At 43.4% G+C, this 21,765-nt stretch overlaps 1 protein-coding gene and 1 long non-coding RNA gene across 4 annotated transcripts in view; one reads left to right on the top strand and one right to left on the bottom strand.

The window, feature by feature from the left end:
• Positions 1-878: 878 nt before the first annotated feature.
• LOC138966977 (uncharacterized) lies at positions 879-2,889 on the bottom strand. Of its 2 annotated transcripts, none has more exons than XR_011455810.1 (2): positions 2,382-2,889; positions 879-1,709 (listed from the first exon to the last, which is right to left on the bottom strand). It is a non-coding gene; the product is annotated as an uncharacterized lncRNA (long non-coding RNA). The 2 variants fall into 2 exon arrangements; XR_011455809.1 differs by having other exon boundaries at positions 2,449-2,889.
• LOC138966973 (midnolin-like) overlaps positions 2,880-21,765 on the top strand; it is a 42,048-nt gene continuing 23,162 nt past the window's right edge. Inside the window, exons 1-2 of one of the 2 annotated variants that reach the window (XM_070339388.1) lie at positions 11,852-12,541; positions 12,578-13,529. In XM_070339388.1, coding sequence (XP_070195489.1) covers positions 13,507-13,529 — 23 coding nt within the window. In that variant the 5' untranslated portion in view covers positions 11,852-12,541; positions 12,578-13,506. Of the gene's footprint in view, positions 3,299-11,851; positions 12,542-12,577; positions 13,530-21,765 lie in introns of those variants that run through there. The other variant, XM_070339387.1, reaches the window with a different exon arrangement.

Here is a 21,765-nt window from a genome sequence, read left to right as displayed (position 1 = left end):
TTTTTTCAGTATTTTTTTTTTTTTCAGTTTTCATGCCTGGTTAGCGTGTCCGAGTGTGTGTGTGTGTGTGTGTATGTGTGCGTGCGTGCGTGCAGCATGTGTTTCATACTAGCCGGCGGGCGTGTGTGAGACATGGAAAAAGACAGAGCCCAAAAGACACTGAGAGAGACTGAACCCAGTAGAACCAGTGGCATCGAACCGAGACTGAAACTTTGAAGCTGAGAGACAGAGAAAGAGAGACCGACGTGGGCACCAAACATATTCCGTTCCTGTCAGTAGAAACTGGTGAACCCGGTAGAACTGGTGGCAGAGGACTGACTCTGAGACAGTGCACAAGTGGGAAGAGCGTGATGACGTCAATGCCCTGTTTCCTCGCCGCCTCTGATCGTCTGCGTACCGTTGGATCGATCAGCCGCAGCGGTACCCACCGGCTTTTCATCATCAACGATCACGGTGACGGTGACGGGGACGGGGGAGGGAATATGTGTGTGTGTGTGGGTGTGTGTGTCAGTGTGTGTGTGTGTGTGTGTGTGTGTGTGTGTCAGTATGTATGTGTGTCAGTGTGTGTGTGTGTGTGTGAGTGTGTGTCAGTGTGTGTGTCTGTCTGTCAGTGCGTGCCTGTGTGTCAGTGTGTGTGTGTTTGTGAGTGTGTGTGAGTGTACGTGTGTGTGTGTGTGTGTGTGTGTGTGTGTGTGTGTGTGTGTGTGTGTGTGTGTGCCAGTGTGTGTGTGTGTCAGTGTGTGTGTGTGTGTGCGTGTAATGGATTCAATTCCTGCGTGAGAACTTGAATGTAACACTTCAAACGCACATCTGATCCCATGCATGTTCATTCCCTCACATACAGGACGGAACCGGCCGCAACGGGCCAAACACAGAAATAAGTAATAATAAGTGTATTATGCACCAAGTCACATCTATATCACGTATATACACACATTTGAAACACAATGTTGACATATATAAAATAAGTAATAAGTGCACAATCAATAAACATAAGTAGTTTCCAGAGGAAGACTACAGACACAATTCACACGGTGTCCACGAACACTTTACACACACTCACAATGTAGTCTCGACGATGATGAGCAGAAACTGAGTCGTTGAACTTCACACGAATCCTCAGTCTTCCGAGCCCAGTGTCGATGACAACTACACAATAATAATACATATGACGTCAGGTTACAAATATGCCTCACGCGGCATATCACCCACGGCGACAACTGCCGAAGAAACTATGTCGAATAAGATGATTGCCAAGACTTGACTAAACAAGTCCACTACAGGGCGGTCTGGCCACGTGCTAGCACCGGTCTCCCTCGTAATGGCGACAGAACCCTCCGGCTGCCTACGTCATCACCTCCAGACCCTAAAACAAACTAGGAGACAAAAGAATATGCTCCAACAAATACAATACAGACAATATACTCAAGAAACTATTCCTAGATTAAACAAATATACATTAAGCATACTGCCGGTGACACCAACAGGTAGGCTATGACACAAACAAAACCTGAAAAACCTTTTTAAGGTATCGAACCTTAACAAACAATTACAAAAATGTAAAGCGGCTTATCAACAATGGCATCCGCTAAAGAGAGCCCTATACATACAATGAATAAATAGTTCGCTCACCAAGGTCCTCGGCCCAAGGGTCTAGCTAGTCGAGTCTGTGTCAGTATCCAGCGATGTTATCCGCCCAACAGGTGCAACTGTGACAGGCAGACTAACTTGTTAGAAGCTGGACACAGCCAGGTAAAAAAGGAACAGCTCACACACACGCATCATAAACTAAAGATTCACCGTGAACTTTGCTAATGATACGGCAGTAATGCTGTTTCGGCAGGGCTGTTACTATAGAGTTGTAACAGTGCAGTCGTATTGAAAAATATATTCGTGACAGTGCGCGCGCGCACACGCGGCGAGTGTGTGTGTGTGTGTGTGTGTGAGTGTGTGCCTGTCTCAGTGTCTGTCTGTCTATCTGTCTGTTCTGTGCGTCTGTGCGTAGTGCACTGATAACTTGAAGCACTATGCGCTTGCACGTGCGGGCCGGCTGAGCTTGCAAGAATTCATGAGTCAGTAAGTGCGGCTGTACACTGATATGCGTGCATGCAAATATACAATGTTATGTAATGTGAGTGTTAAACCCATTACTTTTCCAAAGCTTCTGAGTTCCCTTGTTCAAAGCAAAGCCAAATGCCAATGAAAAGAAAAAAGAAGAGACAGAATTAAGAGCTGAGAAAAAAGAGAGAGAGATAAATAGAGAGAGAGAGAGAATTAGAGAGAGAGAATGAGAGAGCTAGAGCTGTCTGAGTGTGATCTTGCTGATGCGCATAATAATAAACTCTTATTAGTTCCAGGATGATCTATCCTGATCCGCTTACTCTTAGTTGGTTTTATGATCGTAGATGAGCTTTATCAATACTGCGAGGAGAAGCAAAAGTCTCTTACAAATAATGTCAGGACCACAGCATGGCATTGTACTGTCAGCAGTATTTCCACACATGTGTCACCCGGCGTACCTACCTCAGTATTTCGAAATGAAGCCGGTATATACGAGTAAACATTTACCAAGCCATACTGAGTAAGACCCGACTTAGTCACTGTTCTTGTCTGTTTTCTGTCACACCTGACTCGTTCAGAAGACCTTTAGACTGAGTTCTTTTGGATCGATGACCTGAATTATCCTCATGACGCAATGACAACAAACGATAGGCAAAACATTACTCGTGTTTATTCCTGGGCACCCATGCTTCTCCGCTGCCTCTAACCACCCCTCGCCCGCAGAATGAGCTCGCCCTGAATTCAGCGTCGCCCATTGGCTGAAAATTGCGGCTTATATAGAAAGTGTGATGCGTTGTATGGATACTAGGTCGTGTCGACGACGCGTTGAGAGGGCGGAATGCTGCAGTGACGTCTGAACTATACTACACAAGTTAGCAGACGACAACTTGCAACTTGGGACATAGAATCTCCGTGCATCAAGAAACAAGGTAGATACTTGTGTTTTACTAGTCAGTGACATGGATAGAAAGTGTCCGCACCACCCTAACAGACTCGTCTGCCGAAACAGCCGAAAAGAGGCGTCGCCCGAACAAAGCCGCAGTAGTAACAGTGCACGAGGAGCCAGCCGTAGTAGTGGTGGCAAAGTTCGCCGGATGAAAATTGTGGTCAGTCCCACGACAGGCGGTCAGTTGGAAGTGAACGTTTCCCAGCAAGAAACCGTGCGAGGACTGAAGCAAGTGCTGGCCAGAAAGTACAGGATAAACCCGGCTCGGATCAACCTTCTACACAAAGATCGGTAAGTGGACACGTTTTTGTTGTTGCACTCCCCAAAACTTCTCTTCTTTTTGTCAGTCATTTTGCGTAGTAGTGGAACAGCCGTGGCGGCAGTGACGTCAAACTTGCCTTAGATTCCATGCAGCCTACAGTCGGGCATTGCTCAGCTGAACCAAACGGGATGGTGGTGGGTGGGAGAGGTGGTTGCGGTTCGACCCCGTGACCTCTCGCGCGGAAACAAGGTCAACCTGCGGGGGAGGCTCGCGCACGAGGTCGTGAGCTGGTAGTCAGCATAATAGCGCCGGTTAACTGCCCGGCATGTATAACACAATTTATGCTCACCCCTCCAACTCAGAATCTTTGCCCCAGCACCCTTTTCTGCCCTGAATGCAAAATTCAGCTTTTCTACTTTTTTTGCTATGCAAGGTAAAAAAAGTCTGCAGGCTGTGCAGTGCATGATAACATGGATACCATCTAATTGCATGATTACTCAGGCTGTCCCACATTCGGTCCAGGACAGGGGGAAAGTCAGATTGGTTGGAAAAAAAGTTTTGTCTGCATAAGACTATTATAAGAGCAAGACTTTCAAAATTAAAAATACATTTGCATCCCATGTCATTTGATGGGTACTTGACATGGTTTCATTGCTTTCAAGGAATAAATGTTAGGATTAACAATAGACCTATAACTAAGCTGGTTTCCAGGAAATTCAGAAGGAAATATTTCTTTTGTTTGCCCTGTGTGTGTGTGTGTGTGTGCATGAGTGCAAGCTTGAAAAAGAGAAGTTCGCTTTGACCTAGGATGCAATGTTTTTGCTTAAACAATTTGGACTATCCATAGGATAGTGCAGTTTTTGTTCGCATGATGGAAATCAGCTGAACAAGTAACAGTAAACCCCTCAGTTTTAAGCAAAGTATCAGGGTCAGACACAGTGTCTTGTTTTTTCCTTCCCTGCATGGCCCATTACTGTGCTCTTTGCAACATTCTGTTTTCATTTTTGAGGTTGCACTTGCATAGATCTGTAGATGAGCTGTAGGCCTACATTTGTTGATCCGGTGGTCTGCCAGTGATAAAATGATCAGTAAACGAGGTTTTATCAAATTTATACTCCCCCATCTTACAAATAAATGCCAAGAAGAAAGATTCCAAGAGAATCAAATGTTTTCTATGATCTTTGCAGTTTTGGCAAGGTAGCAGAATGCTGGTAATGAATGTGATAGATGAGGTGTAAAATGAAAGAAATAATAATTATATAATAATTATAAAAATGGTCATCAATATGTGCACAAGTAAATCACACACACTGACACACCACACACACACACACAAGCCCCATCCATTCCATTGAAGACTGTATCAGTGTCTTGCTGCACCCGGCCACGACCGAGCCAGTCGATCCATGATAAGTAATAAATAGGCCATTGATTACTTTGACGTCATCCGTCTGTTGGAATAGTATCCATTTGAGCGGGTAGCAGACGTCCTAATAACGTGCCATATACCCATGCATCCAGGTTGTACTTTGAGTACTGATCGTTCGAAGGTCGCAATGGGTTGCTTTGCGCAATCTCACCTTCCTGATCTGTCGCGTTATGTCTCCAGTCTTGGATGATAGACAACGTAAGAAGGAAAAAGAGTAACATAGAATTAGAAACATGATTATGAGAACTATGTATCCATCAGTCTTTGGTATAAAACGAATTAAAACACTACTTCGGAAGAATATGAGGATAATTACGAGACTTCGATATAATGGCCGTGCTGCGGTAGTCTTCCAAGGTTACCGTGCCACCCCCTTTGACGTGGGCTGCAGTGGACTCGTCCCTGTTTAGCTTTGTCGTCTGCTGAATGAGGGGATTTCGGTCACTGCTCTCTCGATCCCTCCCTCCTCGACTCGTTTTCTTTCCTCCTGGCATAGTACGGTCGCACCCAAACATGTTCATAATGTCGGATGTCGACTTTAAAACAAATGGTTTCACTTTCACATGTTGCTTTGCTTGTTCTTTTCGTTCAAGAATGGTATAAGTATATATAGATCTCTACTGGGGCTGTTATTATACACATCTATGGGCTGTTCTAATTTACGCTCAAAACGTCATACTGAGTCAGTGCGTGCAAGTGCATTCGCTCGAGGGAATCTCTCAATCCGACTCAGTGCCTGCTGTGTTAGAATTTCGATTTCTCTGTATCTCTTGCAAAGAAATCAGTTCACAGATTATTAGACATGATATGTTATGAAATGATCATGTTATACATGTAGTTCCTGTCAATCGAGATCAGTGTAGACCGGCCACCCACGCTTTCTGTTTACCGCGCCTTTTGGCCTTCCACCCAGTGCCGTTCACCTATTCCCCCTTTATTGACGTCATCTGACGAGTGCATTAGCGTGCGTGCGTCTGTGTTGTTTGTTTGTGCGTTTGGTTGTTGTTATTGTAAAGGGGAGGGGGGAGGGGGCGGGTGAGGTTCGAAACCGACTTAAGAAATTAAGATAATGTCAGAGTGTGTCTCACAGTGTTTTATTCAACGCCCAAGTGCCTGGAACAACATAATTTGTTGCCGTTTTTATTTCCAAAGCAACTCAAAGAATGTAGTATCTGGTCGCTCGCTACTGGCCTTTCAAACTATTCTAGCAATCACCAGTATTCAGACAGAAACCACATGTTTCCTCATCAGCTTTATTTGAGAACAGATGTCTGTGATTATTGTAAATGGTGCAGTCAGTTCACAGAATGTATAAAACACCAAGTGCCTCTGTTCTCCTTATAGCTGGTTGCTTTTCCCTGAACTCAGCATCCTAATTTATCTGCAGGCAGCAAACCAGATGTGCCGAGCGTGGGCAGATGCTTCGCTTGATAAAGCAGCGCATGTTATGATGTATTGTGTTTCTGTGCTAGTGCATAATGTTTGATTCGTTTCTGACTCACCTTTTGTGTAGGTGTTGGGTAGTTTATTATTGTTGCTGTGAGATGTTTGCAATTAGTGCGTTTGTTTGTTTGTTTGTTCGTTCGTTCGTTTGGCGTCACTCTTTTGTTGTTGTTGACGGGACTGTAAAGTGGTGTTGATTTTAGGAGATGACGTTACCCCGCTTTTTCGTCGAGATTGAGACGTCCTGGTTTGCAGACTTCAGTTCTAGTTCAACGCCTCTTGCTTTCGGTGACTAGAACCAAGAAGCTCTCAGTGCACTGAACAAAGAAAACGAGTGGGTTGTTAGTTTAGCCTGGTTTGGGGACCAGTTCTGATAGAAAGGTACGTGCGTACCTTTTATCGGCTGTGCAGCGCGACGTAAATGCCTGTTCCGCTCTCCGACTTGGAATTGGATAGGGCGGTAGCACATGTATAATGCGTGTCGATTCAATCTGCGCAGTAGCCTACGTCGTCGGGGATATGAAGGTCCGGCTATGTTACAAAGTGCAGTGCGATAGTTGGTGTGTCTATTTTGCATAAGTGTTCGTACAAACTCAAAGTCGGTGTTACAGCTGAAACAGGAACATATGCACTGACTAGTATGAAACTGGTGTTGATTGTCGCAATTTACACATTTTGATACACTGTGCGTCATGCATAAAAATTTACAATGTACATGTATCAAAATGTGAATGACTACGTCGAAAGTCATTGTTACAGCTGAAACAAAAGAAAACTGACAAACGCATTGACTGTACAATGCTGGCTTTGGCTGTTGCAGCTCTTCTCGCGTTGCATCGTCGCGGTCATTGCTCCGAAGCTAACTTTTATAGTGCGTCCCAGTCTCACTTTCTGTTATCTCTCTAGGTCAGCTGACTGATATTAAAGAAAATCGATTATCTATCTGGGTCAAGCTGCAATGCTATCTCTCTTTTTCTCTTTTTGTGTGTGTGGTGTGTGCATGCATTCGATATGCTGTTGTCATTCACTTGCTTGCATCGTCAGGCACGATATTGAGATACTTGATGATATTGCGTGCTATTGACATAATTGATACTGAAGCGTGATAAAAATAAGACTATAATTGGTATTGACATTCTTTAATAATGTCAAAACGGACACTCTCTAGCAGACAGAACCGTACACAGGGGCGGACGAAAACCACGTAGGGTTATAAAAACACAGGTACATTCACACCCACTGTCGACCACACTGTATCATTCTGGCACGCGCGCGCAAACACAAACACATGTATACATACAACAAACAAACAAAAAGTAACACGGCTCTGTGGAAAGACTCTCTCACACCAACGGTTTGGACACAAGAGCCATTACCTATAGTCATCATCTTCACCTGACAGCACCTTCTAATCACACTGTCCTCTCAAGTCACGTTGGACACATACATCGATCACCCGTTGGCTATCGATCGATAGCACGCGCTGAGCACTGGGGTCATGGTCCGGTTTTTGTACACCCCGGCATGAGTCATCGAGATCTCTTCCCTTCCCCCTCCAACTCTCCATTTTCTCACCATTCCCACCCCTCCTTCGCAACTGCCTTCACACCTCGCCTCTGAAATTCTCGGTTGCACGCATACATTAACGCGCACATACACACGAGAGAGAGACAGAGACAGAGAGAATGCTTTTTGAACATCCAGTCCTCGCCCTGAAAGAAACTCTCTCTGTCTCTGTCTCTCTGTCTCTCTCTCTCTCACACACACACACACACACACTGCGCATGCCCGAATATTTCGGTTGAATTCGATAGCAGAGGCGCTAGACGAACGGTGGGGGGGGGGGGGGGGGGGGTAGATGTATTATTACATCAGGACGCGCACCACCTGACTTCCTAGTTCTACGAACTTGACACGACTGAGGCGACAAAAACAATTTTTTTTTATTAATATAATATCCGCAAAGGAAACACAACGAAAACGATTTCAGTTATAGATATATTACATCCGCAAAGGAAACGCAAGTTTTAATTCCTATCTGACGCAAGTACGTTTAATTAGAGTACGTGTACGTAAAATGTGAAAGTGATACAACCACATTGAAACCATATTGCACTGATTTACATACGACTAGGGGGGGATATCAGAGCTTTAGAATATATATTAACTGCCGGAGTACCAAGCAAGCCGTGTATTTCACAACAGATAAAATGTTTGTCTGCAACCTTTAAGGAGGTCAACTGATCAAAAGTTAGCAGAACCTTGGAGATGTCTATCCACGTCACGCAGGGTTAGTGACGTCAACACAAGTGGTTTTTTTTTTCTCAAGTGTTGAAATGTTTTCAAATAAGAAAATAGCTTCATGATTGTCATCAATGAACAGGTACGTAGGTCGATTGATCAATAAGGCTAGCACCTACGCGGCCGTTTTATTCAGCTCACAATAGACAATGCATGTAAGAAATGTGGCCGCTGCAACGTCATTACTTTACTTTCGTCTTTGATTGAACGAGATTGCAGCCATTAATGAGATGTGTATGTTAACGAGATGCAGTTGCCGTTCGCCTGTATTGCAAAAGTTGCACCTGCATTCTGTTTTAATCAATTGAAGATATATTTTGAGATCCTAGTGGAAGGTTACGGCAAAGGTGGGTTATTTAAAAACAAATGTAATGGAAGTTTAACGAGAAAGGTTAATTTGAATTGAATACCATATGGTTGTTACGGAGGTAGGGTTAGAACTTTCACATGTACGGTTTCTGTTGATTTTTAAACCATTGCAAGTAAAGGTTAGAGCATAAGGTTACTACGATTTGAATGTCAAAGTGAGTGCGTGACAGACAACCCCACACTGTCATTCGTATTGTCGGTGTCACTTTCTTATCGTCATTAAAGGTCACCGAGAAAGGTCACATTGACTGTTACGCGCGTTACCATGACTGTCATACACATTACAAAAGCACGAACTCACCGTGATCACCTTTTAAGGCTTAATGTCAGTGCCCCATTGTAACAAAAGGTTCTCCAGATGACACACACACACACACACACACACACACAAACATGTTATTAGTTCTGTCATCATTGATCCTTGAGACGATGACGCAGAAACAACACAAGCACGTGCATCCTGAAGGTCGTTGACCTTTAAGTGATATTTGCAATTTGACGCCAACGTTTCTTCTTCCAAAGCGCAACATCAAAACAAGGAATGGGGCGTGGGCAGCTGAAGGGGGAGGAGGTCTAGAGACACGGGTTACGCATAAACACTACGCATCCAGTGTGGATGACGTATTCTGGTGAAGCATGTCGAGCACAAAGTTCTAAATTAAGGGACGCGTCTAACTCTTAAGCCCCCAGTTATAATTTCAAGTGACGCGTGCATCTTAAGCACACATTTATAATTTCAAGTGATGCATCTTGAGTCCTCAAGTTTTGACTTTTAATTAAGAGACTCACCTGAAGCCCACAGTTATGATAAAGGATATCTTGAAGTGTGCAGACCAAAAATGTACTTGAGAGTTAAAATAGCTGTGTTTTTTTGTCTTTGCAGAAAAAGGCTTAGCACAACAACGTATGATTTGTGACTGTTGCCATTAAGCATAGAATCTCCCATTTCGACTCAACTCGACATAACATAATTTCTAAGTAATTGCACGTGTGCAACGGTACGTTTGTAGAAGTGCATTGGGGGACATGGCAGTGCACGTGAAATGAATTGTGTGCATTTTCTGTCAAGTTTATCTATATATCTGAATGGTTTTCTTCATTGTCAATCCACGGGAGTCGCTTGCACGCTTCATAAAAGTCGTTTCATACTCGGCTGAACAGCTTTTGATATCTGTTTAGAAATTAAATTTGGGAAACATCTATCACCACGCCCTCGCTTTACTGTCTAGAAATAACTGCGCTCCACCCAAATTCGTTATTGTGTGCCAGTGAGGTTCTTTTCTCTCGTTTCGAGGTTTTTGACTCACGAGTTTCTTTCGCGAAAAAGTGCTAGTTATTAGGGGTATTAATATATTTGTAAAGGTTCTCTTCCTGCACCGCCCAAACGTTTTAAGGGTGAAAAAAACAGGGAAAATAGTCTTTTTTAAGTGTTTGTAAATTGTATGAAAAAAACATGTAGTCGGGTGTGAATGAGGTCGAGTGCATTAAGAATGTGGGCGTTGCTATCTGACTTCTTCAATCGGCTTGCTCATGTTTTGTTGTTGTTGTTGTTGTCGATGTGGTTGTAGTTATCGTTCAAGGTGTTTGCAGATGTTGAATTTGCCCTTATTTGTATCTAATTTTTCTTAAATTTTGGAGGTACAAAAATGTCATTTGATTCCTAATTCTGATCTCGTATAGATGGGACCAAAAAAAAAGAAGTTATTTTTCTTTCACTCTTACCCAGGTTTTCTCGTATTCAAAAGTATGTATCGATATATGTTTGTTTTGTTTTTTTTAACTTATTTGTTTAAAACCATTAATGTTAACGGAATTTGAAAACTAGTCTCTGGACTTAAAAGCATCCCGACTGGCTCAACCGAACACACCCCCCCCCCCCCCCCCTCCCCCCAGGTGTTTTCACAGTACGTCGCTCTGATGACGTATTTCGCATACTTCATTCCCAACTAGAGAAGTCAGTGACATTCCTGTAAGCTATTCTGAAGTTCGTGTTGAAGATGTTTGTACTTGTGTGGGGGGAAACTGTAATATTGATAAATATAAACACAGACATCGACCTCCGCAAGAGGAGTGTCATCGGTTTCGTGAACAGAGCTAGCCCCCCATGCACGATGTTAGTACATTTTTATACATTCTGTGCTTGGGTTCTTCCTGTTGATGCAGTTGTTGGGTGACATTGATTGAAGGGTTGACACCAGACAGAGAGAAAGAGACATATACGCAGGCACACACACACACACACACACACACACACACACACACGTTGAGATGTTAGTGATGCTGCTGTTATGTGCCTGATTTGCCTTTAGTTTAGACAATCTCCATGTATATGCCGGCATATATGGCTTATCGTTCACAACAGCATTATACCGTAACTGCACTATAAAACGTGCAGTACAATCTCTTTACAATTTATGGGAGACTTGTGCCACGTAATGAAGTTGTCACTGAACATTAAGAGTGTTGAACTGTAAAAAACGAGTGTGTGAGACAGATATATATACTTTTTCACCAGTTTTTTTTAATTTTTTTTTTTACTGTATTGCTGATTCACGAACTCGGATTTAATCTTTAATTTGCTAGAGAGTCAGAGAAACGGACAGACAGACTGAGATAGTCTATGGTCTATCGGTATCACATGTACAGTGGAAAGTTTTAGCGCAGTGCCGCATATGTGCATATTTGGATATCGAAACTTGTTATCTGGTACGCTTGTACGTGTCGACTCACCTGTGGAAACGTGAGCTTTGCTACCTGTGGTTCGTGCACCACACCCACGGTGTTAAAAACTTGAGGGGTACCCCAGTAAGGTTATTGGTGAGCGCAGTGGGTGGAGGGCCTCTTACTGCTGGGGTTTATTGAATTTGTATAGATCACCCTCTCCACCAAAACGAGGCTCCGGTGGGATAACTTTGATGTCTTGAGTTTGGTTTAAAGTAATGTTATATTTTGTGATAGTATTTGTGTGTGTGTGTGTGTGTGTGTTTTCATATTATTTTTACTTAAATTGTGTTTTGTTCTGCTGTTTTATATATTTTTTCTTATTTTGAGAGAAGAGTAAGAAATTGGGCACATTTGTTACACTGATTCGATTTGAGACAAGCAAAGTTGCACTTTCCGACTTCAATCTAGAAATAAGAACGAAGCATTGAAAACTCATTGATGGCAATGGTAGCCTAATTGTTGCATTCTTCTTTTTTCTTGGTCTTTATCGTCGTCGTCGTTTTTCTGTCTCCTCTTCCTTTTTGTCGCCATAGTCCTCCTCATTCGTCTCCTCCTTCGTTTTGTAATTATATCTGACTTCAGGTGTGTTTTGTCAGTCCTTGTCACTGGGTTCGGCGGACTCGACCAGGAAGCATTAGAGAGATGAATAAGGGGAGGTGATAAAGTGTGCAAACGACTTAACATAAAGAGACGGTAAAAAGGGGGACTGTAATGGGGAAAGGCCGCACAGGTAGTTGCCTTGCTTATCTCAACTCCACCCAGTTTTGAAATCAACGGGATAAGTACAGTGAGACCCTTCTTTGAAGGCCTCCAAAAATCGGAGAAAAACAGGTCGTAGACTACCCCCCGCGGGTTAGGGGGAAGAATTTACCCGATGCTCCCCAGCATGTCGTAAGAGGCAAATAACGGATTCTGTTTCTCCTTTTATCCTTGTTAAATGTTTCTTGTATAGAATATAGTCAATGTTTGTAAAGATTTTAGTCAAGCAGTATGTAAGAAATGTTAAGTCCTTTGTACTGGAAACTTGCATTCTCCCAGTAAGGTCATTGTACTACGTTGCAAGCCCCTGGAGCAATTTTTTGATTAGTGCTTTTGTGAACAAGAAACAATTAACAAGTGGCTCTATCCCATCTCCCCCCCCCCTTTCCCCCTCGAGATATAACCTTCGTGGTTGAAAACGACGTTAAACACCAAATAAAGAAAGAAAGAAAGGTCGTAGACTGAAAGGATGGAGTCTAAAAATATGGGGGTAAGTTTACAGAGGTTATGAAAACAAATATTAGAGAAAAGTGAGAGGGAGACTTAAATTGGAGGTATTGGGGGTAGGGGGTCTGAAAATAAAGGGTTCCACTGTACCTTGTTTAGTGAGAGGGAGAACAGATATATATATCAACCTGTAGTTTATTGTCGTTTGACACATTCTTCTCACACCCAAGCCAGAGAGCAAGCAGCAAGCCAGCAAAAGTTTCACACACACACACACACACACAGCAAACTTCGTGTGCTTGGGACCCTAAACTTGCGGGTCTCCCAGTGAGAGAGAAAAGCTAGCGCAAACGGGGCCGTTCCCTTGTTTGTCCATCCCTTTACTGGAGTTTGCTGCGCTGCATTTAGAGCAACTTTTTGCTCGTTCATTCATTCAGTCAGTCAGTTGCTTGCCCCCACTCGTGTACTACGCTAGCAAGGAGGAGAAAACAAAGAAGAAGATTGTGCAACGTCCGTTTCTAGTGACATTGTCGGCCAAGGTTGTGCTGGATAGATTTCTCAATATCAAAGATCTACGTAACTGTCCATGGACGTGTGCTGAATATATTTCTCAATTCCATATTTGCATATTTGAGCCGTCGCTAGCCACAAGGTTGTGCTGAAGAGATTTCCCAACACGAAGCCACGTTTCGACACCGTGCCCGAATTGTGAATCTAGAATTTCTCAACGCATCTCTGGTTCTAGATCCTGGTTGCATAACAATTATGCCGGCAGAAACCAACAAAAGGTGAGGAAATTTGATATCATTGACCGATTCTTCTATTATTTTAAACGGCAAATTCATAACTGGTTTTCGCCGATCTTTGAGATTTGGTTTTAATACCTTGTGTGGGACATCCTGCTTCCGGGTGTGGTGATTTCAACTTGCCTAATTTCTTAGACCCGTACTCCTTTCAAATATGTTGCGTACTTTTCTTTGTTGTGCAATTCTGTCTTCATCTTTTTGTGTGTGTTTAGCTGAACTTTATAAGGTGTCGTTCTGGACAATTGCATAATCGTTGGGATCCTGTTCGGTATGTTTTCTGGTTGTGTCTCTCCCCCCCCCCCCCCCCCCTTTAAGATGGCAGTTTAGCATGTTTTTATTCCTTTTGGATATATATCTCACTTCTTCGTTTTGGGAAAGAAGATCGCAGAATATAACATTGTACTATCGTGACTGATTTATTTGTAAAGTTGGGTACATTTTCCCGAAAAGGCTATAAAAAGACAAGTGTGACGTCATTAACCACAATACATGATGTCTCCCCGCATTTATTGGTACATGTATTCGTAAATTTATGCAAATGGCTCCGCAGTTACATTTTGTATCCGGAATGTTTAAAATGTATAAAACTTCACGCAGCACTGTATACGTTATCTTACTCTTCAGTGGGACTTTGACTGACGTAGACATCCAGTAGATCTTGCCTCATATTATGTACACACCTTTATGTGCATAAGACTTTTGAGTGCGCAGAAGGCGGGGTTTCAGGTAGGAAAGGAGGAACAGGTTATTTGATATCCGATCTCTCTGTCCCTACTTGTCGCTTATCTTGACCTTGAGTAGAAATCGGGAGCTGTGCTTTTCTTTATGTTGGCTCGGTGGAGAGCCCTTCTTCAACGTATGAAGTGCAGACAAGTTTTCTTAGTGCACATCCACATTAGGTTCTTAGTGCACATCCACATTAGGTTTGCCGAGATGCATAACTCCCCACCCTCCTCACCTTCTCCCATTAAGACCTAAAACAATATATGCCCTAGTAGGCTTGTTGTGGTTTTCACCGTATGTCGATGTACATTTTCTAAACGTGTTAAATATGAATACACATTGTTTAAACCAAGACCTAAAACACATCTGAGAGAATAAGGTCTTAGATTCTTAAAATGGGCTAAATTTACAGACGGTATGAGCAGAAAATAATGTTGAAAGAAACGTATGCGTATGCGAAATATAATGATCAGCAAATAAACCAAAACAGTCAACACAAATGTGACAGGGAGACTACCGTCGCCCTTCACAGCAGACTCTGCAGAGTTGTTCCCCTTAGAAGTAGGCACAACCTGTGGATTGTAGAGTTCTGTTTGTGATGGGGTCTGGCGGCTTTTGTCTCTCTGTATGTTCAGGGATTCCTTTGCGAATGCATAACACGTTTTTATAGGGCTTAGAAATAAGCTCTAAAATTCTCAATCCTCTTTGATTGGACTTCGCCTCCAAAGGTGATTGTGGTGTTTCGGCACTCGGTTACTCAAATAAATAAAATAAGGCAAATCGGCCTATTCAACCGAAGCTTATTCACACTTTTCGTGTGCTTGTCACTAATGATAGTGTAGGAGAACTCATCCTCGTGTGTATGTCCCTCAATTTATGGCAAGGTTGAATAGGATACTATACATAGTTGTTTCCAGGCCTCGATGTTCGATTATTTACGCATACTGTTTTCTTATCTGACGTATTGTTCTGACCCCGGGTCGGTGGAATGTCCGACAAGTTGGACACGTTTAAACGCAACTTTTTTTTTTGCGGCAGTTCATTTTCACCAATACGTTAATTTTTTTATCATTTTATTCAATGACTCTTTGGGTATTGTCGACCTTACTTTGTCCTCAAAGCTGTTGGAGTACGTGTAAAGTGCATGAATTATACGGTTTTCTAAATCCGTCGCCCTTTCTCTTGTCGTGAACTATTCTTGAACACTTTTCACGCCTTCCTTTAATTATGCTTCATTTATATTCGTCCGCTTGTTAAGTTTTGTGTCCAGTAGTTTGTGAAAGGGGAAGACAGAATGGCCTTTTCATTGTAAATCCGTCATCGGTTTAGCTTTGACTCATCGGATCATCCACTTCTAGATTATGTTTTCAAGAACATGTGGGATAAAAAGTCAAAACAGCCTTGCGGTTGTTAATTCGTCGTTTGTGCTCATTTATGGCACTTGTTGATTCTGTTTTTGTAATATGTGGGGGGGGGGGGGGGAAGGGGGGGGGGAAGATTGTACAGTTGTTTCCTTTAGCTTCTCGTCTTTGTACTGTAGTTAAAAGTGTGCTTGGCGCTGTTTAGGATTGGTCCCACTTCATCACTCTATTTTTGTCCTCATTAATTCAGTGAAACTGTTTATTAATTGCATGTCCACTTATGAATTCAAACAGTCAAGGAAGATTTAGAAATAAGAAACAGCGATTACGTGCAGAACTGCGTGGCATGACAGCTTTATGAATATTTATTCTTTTCCTGAATGTTTACTTCCCCCTCCTTATTTGCTCATATGAATTGGTCGCATTCTTTGTGTAGTTGTGTCATACCATTTTTTACGAGTGTATTTTTTGATGAAATGAATGGCGCGTTTTAGTTTTCCTTCTTCCGAAATATCTAGACGTCAACCGTCCCCCCCCCCCCCCCCCCCCCCCCACGCACACACGCACGCACGTGTTTTCTTGGACTGACGTACGCACACCCTCGCTTTTTCTCGTCTTTTATGTCAGCAGGTTAAGCCTTACGTGCCTTTGCAGAAACATAGTTAATTAATTAACTGTTCTGATCTGATTTTCTCTCACGCAACATGCTTAGTACCTTCGAGCTTCATAACCCGCTTAACATCCCACTCTAGTTTTACTGCCTTTCAAAGTGAACCTATCCCTTCTAAGTTCTTTGTCAACTTTGCAATTATCTTTATCTGGATCAGCGTTTCCGTTATTCTGGCTTAATTATCTTACGGCCTTTTGGTTTGCAATATGTCAAGGGCTGTGTCCTTCCTATCCCGGTTGTTTCGTTCGGCATCAATTAACTCCACGGTGTTGCATTTAATTAATGAGCTGACACCATCAAAAGGAAGCTCCGGCGGTGAAAAATCAGCAGTCCGTCACATCCATTCACTTTCTGTCTTTTCACTCCTACGACCAACATGACTATGTTATTTTCGCCCAGCGTTAGCACTGGCTCAATATAAGGACTGGTGCCTTGCGCTCGTCACCAGTGTGATTTATCTCAGCGTTGCATTGCAATGTATGTAAATGGTGCAGGTACATGTACGGGCTTGCCTTACAACCCAATTCAGTGTGACCTGCACGTAATGTCGTGGGCGCATTAAGTAAGTGGGAACGTTTAAGTTACAAACCCCATAGCAACAGGTTCGTCTCCCACGAGGTTAGTGACAGCGAACTGGTCGTGTTTGAATTGCGTGACCGAAAGAACAACGCGACGTAGTGCGCCAGACATACTTGTTGGAGGGTCTTGTCACAAGATCGAGCAAGACTCGACTGCACGTCGTGTCACTATGAATGTCCCTCAGAGTTCTTTTGATTTTCAATTTGTTCAAATTGAAGTGAAATCTAAAACAATTTGTCACAGCCTTTCTTTGAGGCAATTATTTACACCTCGTTAACGACGACAGTTGTGAATGGGACAGATTTGCTGATGTAGTGTAGATTTAGCACTGGCACGTGTCTTTTTGTCTGCCTGTCTGTGTACGCGTACGTCAGTGTGTGTTCGTGTACAGTTTTATTGAAATAATGTACTGATGCGGTCTAATGTTCACGTATATTTGTGTTTGTGAACTGACCGTCTGTTTGCTTTTTTGCACGCAGAGTAAATCCTTTGGACACGAAAAAAGAAACACAAGCAAGATGTCGGTGTTTTAGCAGCAGAGTGTGGGCGGGTATAACGTAGCTTCCTGGTAAAATGGCCTGGCCTTTTCTCGGGTAGAACTTGAGAATACCCAGACTTGAGGGAATAGAGCTAGAGAGAGAGAGAGAGAACGAGAGAGGGGTTTGACGTAAAAGAATGGCCATTGAGGGTTTATTTATAACGCCCGTCTGTTTTAGGCGGCAAACTTCAAAGTTTGATGGTTTCAGGTGAAAATTGCATCGTTTTTAGTTTGTGTGTGTTTTATTTTCTTGGTTGTGTTTTTGTTCCTTGAGATGTTAGGTGGGGGGGGGGGGGGGGTGTCGGTGTGTGTGACGGGGGATATAGGGCTGTTTTTGTGATTAGTTTTGCATGTCTTTAATTGCCTTGGCCAACATTCTTAGACATATTTGGAGTAGGGAAGGAGGGTGATTGTGGGTTTGTCTGTAATCGTTCCCATTTCTGACCAGTTTGTCTTTGTGCCAGGAATAGGTTCTTCCTGGATACATATTTCTGAAAGGGGGGGGGGTGCGTGCGTGCGTGCGTCCGTCCCTCTCTCTCGTATCGTTCCCCATTTTCACGCGCGCTTCTTTATTGGCGTGTTTGCAAGGTCTGTCAGTCAGCTAATGACGAAACACGTGACAAGTGTAGGTGAGTTTTATCGAACAGTGCAGCCGGGTATTCGGCTCGACTTCTTCCCGGCGAAGCCGTACCCGGCGAAGCCGTACCCGGCGAAGCCGTACCCGGCGAAGCGGGTATTTATCTAGTTTATACATATTTTGTTATCACTTGCAACATTTTCCCAGTGTACGCCGATCTATGAGGGGGGCGATGCTTTACCACGTGCACCGGGAATGGGCTTTTTGGGCGTAACGTGCATGGGAATGGGGAAATTCTCGTAACGTGCACCGTGCACAGAGGTCCGGCGTGCACCGTGCATAGATAGTCTTGAGTCGAGCGTTTGAAAATGCCTGAGCCTGAAGGCGGTTGTAACTTACACCTCTTGGTATCAGTCTGCCTTAGAGATGAGGACGACAGTTGGCCAGATGGCCAGAATAGCGCGCTGCATTTTCCTGCATAGAACTAAATCGTGTCTGCCGCGACGGTGCCTGAGCTAAACATTGGCGGGCACTGCTCACAGCCCGGCACACGGCACTATAAACATTCCCCCTCCCTTCACTCTCTCGCCACCATCCGCCCTACCCTTGGTCTCATGCCTGTAGAGCTTTTTTGTAACGTGCACCGTGGATCACCGTGCATGACACTTTTGGCCTCAACGTGCACGTGCACAGACCCCCCCCCCCCCCCCCCCCTGGTGACCCTCGTCTATACCTGTGTGCGATAATATTTTTCTTGCGTAGGCAGTTCTTACTTGAACGGTCAAGCGCACTTTTTTTTATGTATTCAATCCAGGGGTCAGCGCTAGGGTTATGTGGACAGGGCGTTTAAAGGTACCTCCATTCTCTCCGTGCAGTACATGATAGTTGGTAAAGGTCTATAAAGGAATAAGGCATCTTTAAAGGCTATGAGCATTACACCTAGTAAGTAGTCGGTGGCCAAGTATAGATAAAGCGTGTTTACTGACTGACTTTGTGTTCGGTGGGCAGCTAAAAGTACAGCGGGACTGGGTTGGCCAGCGAAGGTGCTTACATGTGTAGTATTTAGTAGGCTGGATAGCGTGACTGACTCAGTTGTTGACGCCCACGTAGGGTTTGGTTGGTGAATGCATGGGCATTCCTCTCTGTGGTTTTCTTCGTGTGCTGTACACTACATTGGGGTGTGCACGTTAAAGATCCCACGATTGACAAAAGGGTCTTTCCTGGCAAAATTGTATAGGCATAGATAAAAATGTCCACCAAAATACCCGTGTGACTTGGAATAACAGGCCGTGAAAAGTAGGATATGCGCCGAAATGGCTGCGATCTGCTGGTCGATGTGAATGCGTGATGTATTGTGTAAAAAAAATTTCCATCTCACACGGCATAAATAAATCCCTGCGCCTTGAATATGTGCGTGATATAAATTGCATAAAATAAAAAAATAAAAATAATAAAAATAAATCCCTGCGCTTAGAACTGTACCCACGGAATACGCGCGATATAAGCCTCATATTGATTGATTGAAGAATTGAATCTCCTGTCTGTCTGGTTTGACTCTATGTGAATTGTCATGAAATACGACAAAGCTAAACATACATGTATACGCTTGTTTTCTCATATTCAGCCCAAGAGAATTCGTGTTTATGTGTGACTTTAGTAACAGATGTTGATTTGACCTCAGTATAGATAGATCTGTTGGTGTGTGTGTGTGAGTGACAGACAGACAGACAGAGCTCAAGGCTAAACACAAGCGGAACGTACATTCGATATTTTGTATCTTATTTGAATCTACTGTGCCTTAAAAAAAGAAAAAGAAAAAAAAACGTGATTCAATATATAAATACAGAAATCTTTGTTTCACCTTTGTTTACTTAGTGTACTCACAATCAGGCAAAGAGAGATAAAAACAAACAGAAAGATGGCAGGTTATACACACTTAAAATACCAGCATTGATATTTTTACACGCATACACATGGCACTTGTCATCTCAACTACAGTAGCTAAGCTGAGCGTTAGCGAGAATCAGAGATAGCTATCTAGATAGAGAAGAGAGACGGATTGATTTGTGTGTAGGAAACGGACCATAGTTTTAGCGTTCCCCGCCTCCATCTTTTCCCATTGACGTCATTCGCCGCACACAAAAATCGACCCCGCTTTGCTGGTCGCGGTGTGCACTTAGACCGCTCGTGTGTGTGGGAGGGGGGTGATATGTATGTGTGTGTGTGTGGGGGGTTATATGTGTGTGTGTGGGGGGTTATATGTGTGTGTGGAGGGGGGTATACGTATGTGTGTGTGTGTGTGTGTGTGTAAGTGTAAGAACTTTTATTAGGCCTAACTGTGTGTGTTCGCGCGAGCACATGATCATGTCACGTGTAATCATAATAGGGGAGGGGGTCTGATCAAGAATAGTTTCAGGGAGATTGTCTGTCTGTCTGTCTGTCTGTCTGTCTGTCTGTCTGTCTGTCTGTCTGTCTCTCTCTCTCTCTCTCTCTCTCTCTCTCTCTCTCTCTCTCTCTCTCTCTCTCTCTCTCTGACAAATTTATATCTGTATATATATATAATGTATTATAAGTTTGATGTGATAGTTATTTGATTATATTGTTTTCTGTTCTTGTTGACCCTATATTAGGGCGAGGGCTGGATGTAAAAAAGCAATATTCTTGCTTATCTATTACCCTCGATAATAAAGATTTTGTCTTGTCTTGTCTTGTCTCTCTGCGCGCTTGCGTGTGTGTGTGTGTGTGTATGCGCACTCGAGATCCGTTTCAGTTAAAGAACTTGTATTGACTGTGTGTGCGCGCGAGCACATGATCATGTTTCGCGTATTCATCATTGGGGAGGGGGTGTGATCAAGAATAGTGTCAGGTAAAAAGATGTTTGATTCTCGGTAGAAAAAGAAAGTTTAATTAGCGGGGGTTGAGATTGCAAACTTTCCTTCTTTATCGTTTTACGTCTGTCGATAAAACTGGATGGTTGTTCTTTTCGGTCAAACCTTTTTTTTTGTATTACCCCCGAACACAAATAAATGAATGGTTTGCCTATAATTATTTGCGCATGCAGCTTTGCTTAGTAGCAGTTTTCATTGGCTTTCCCGTTTTCTTTGTTGGTGCTGTGATCAAAGTGGCTTTTTTCCGAGTGACTGTATTAATTTGTGTGTGTCGATGTCTATCATTCTTTGATTATCTCCAGAGTGTGCCTGTGTACCTCTGTCATTTCCTTTGTCTCGTCGTCATTTTTCATCCACTTCCGGCCCATCCTCAAACCTTGGTCTCTACCTCTGTCTGTCTTTCTCTCTCTGTCTGTCTCTCTGTCTGTCTCTCTGTCTCTGTGTGGGTGGGTGTGTGTGTGTACACATGTGTGTGTGTGTGTGTGTTTGTGTGCGTGGGGGTGAGGGTGGGTGTGTATAACGTATGTGTGTGCGTATGTCTATGTGTGCCACTGTGCGTGTATGTGTGTGCGTATGTCTATGTGTGCCACTGTGCGTGTATGTGTGCGTATCAGTGTCTATGTGTACCACTGTGTGAGTGAAATCGACTTCGCCCAATTAATTACAGGCTTGAGAAACAGCTTGCACCGCCAAACGCAATCAATCGGTCGTTCAACCCACTAACCCAGACCAAAAAGAGCAGGATAGCAGCAGGAAAAACTCGCACACCTGTGTCACACCTACAGGATCTGGGATTTAAAGATGCTGTCTTTTCTGTGTACACGATCTTTGTCAGCTAGCCGTCTCATGTTTTTCCAGGCTGCCACGTGCACTCATACCAAA

This window comes from Littorina saxatilis, linkage group LG5 (genome assembly GCF_037325665.1).
Source record: "Littorina saxatilis isolate snail1 linkage group LG5, US_GU_Lsax_2.0, whole genome shotgun sequence".
Classification (NCBI taxonomy): Eukaryota; Metazoa; Mollusca; class Gastropoda; order Littorinimorpha; family Littorinidae; genus Littorina; species Littorina saxatilis.
This window is presented reverse-complemented; position numbering and strand designations above follow the sequence as displayed.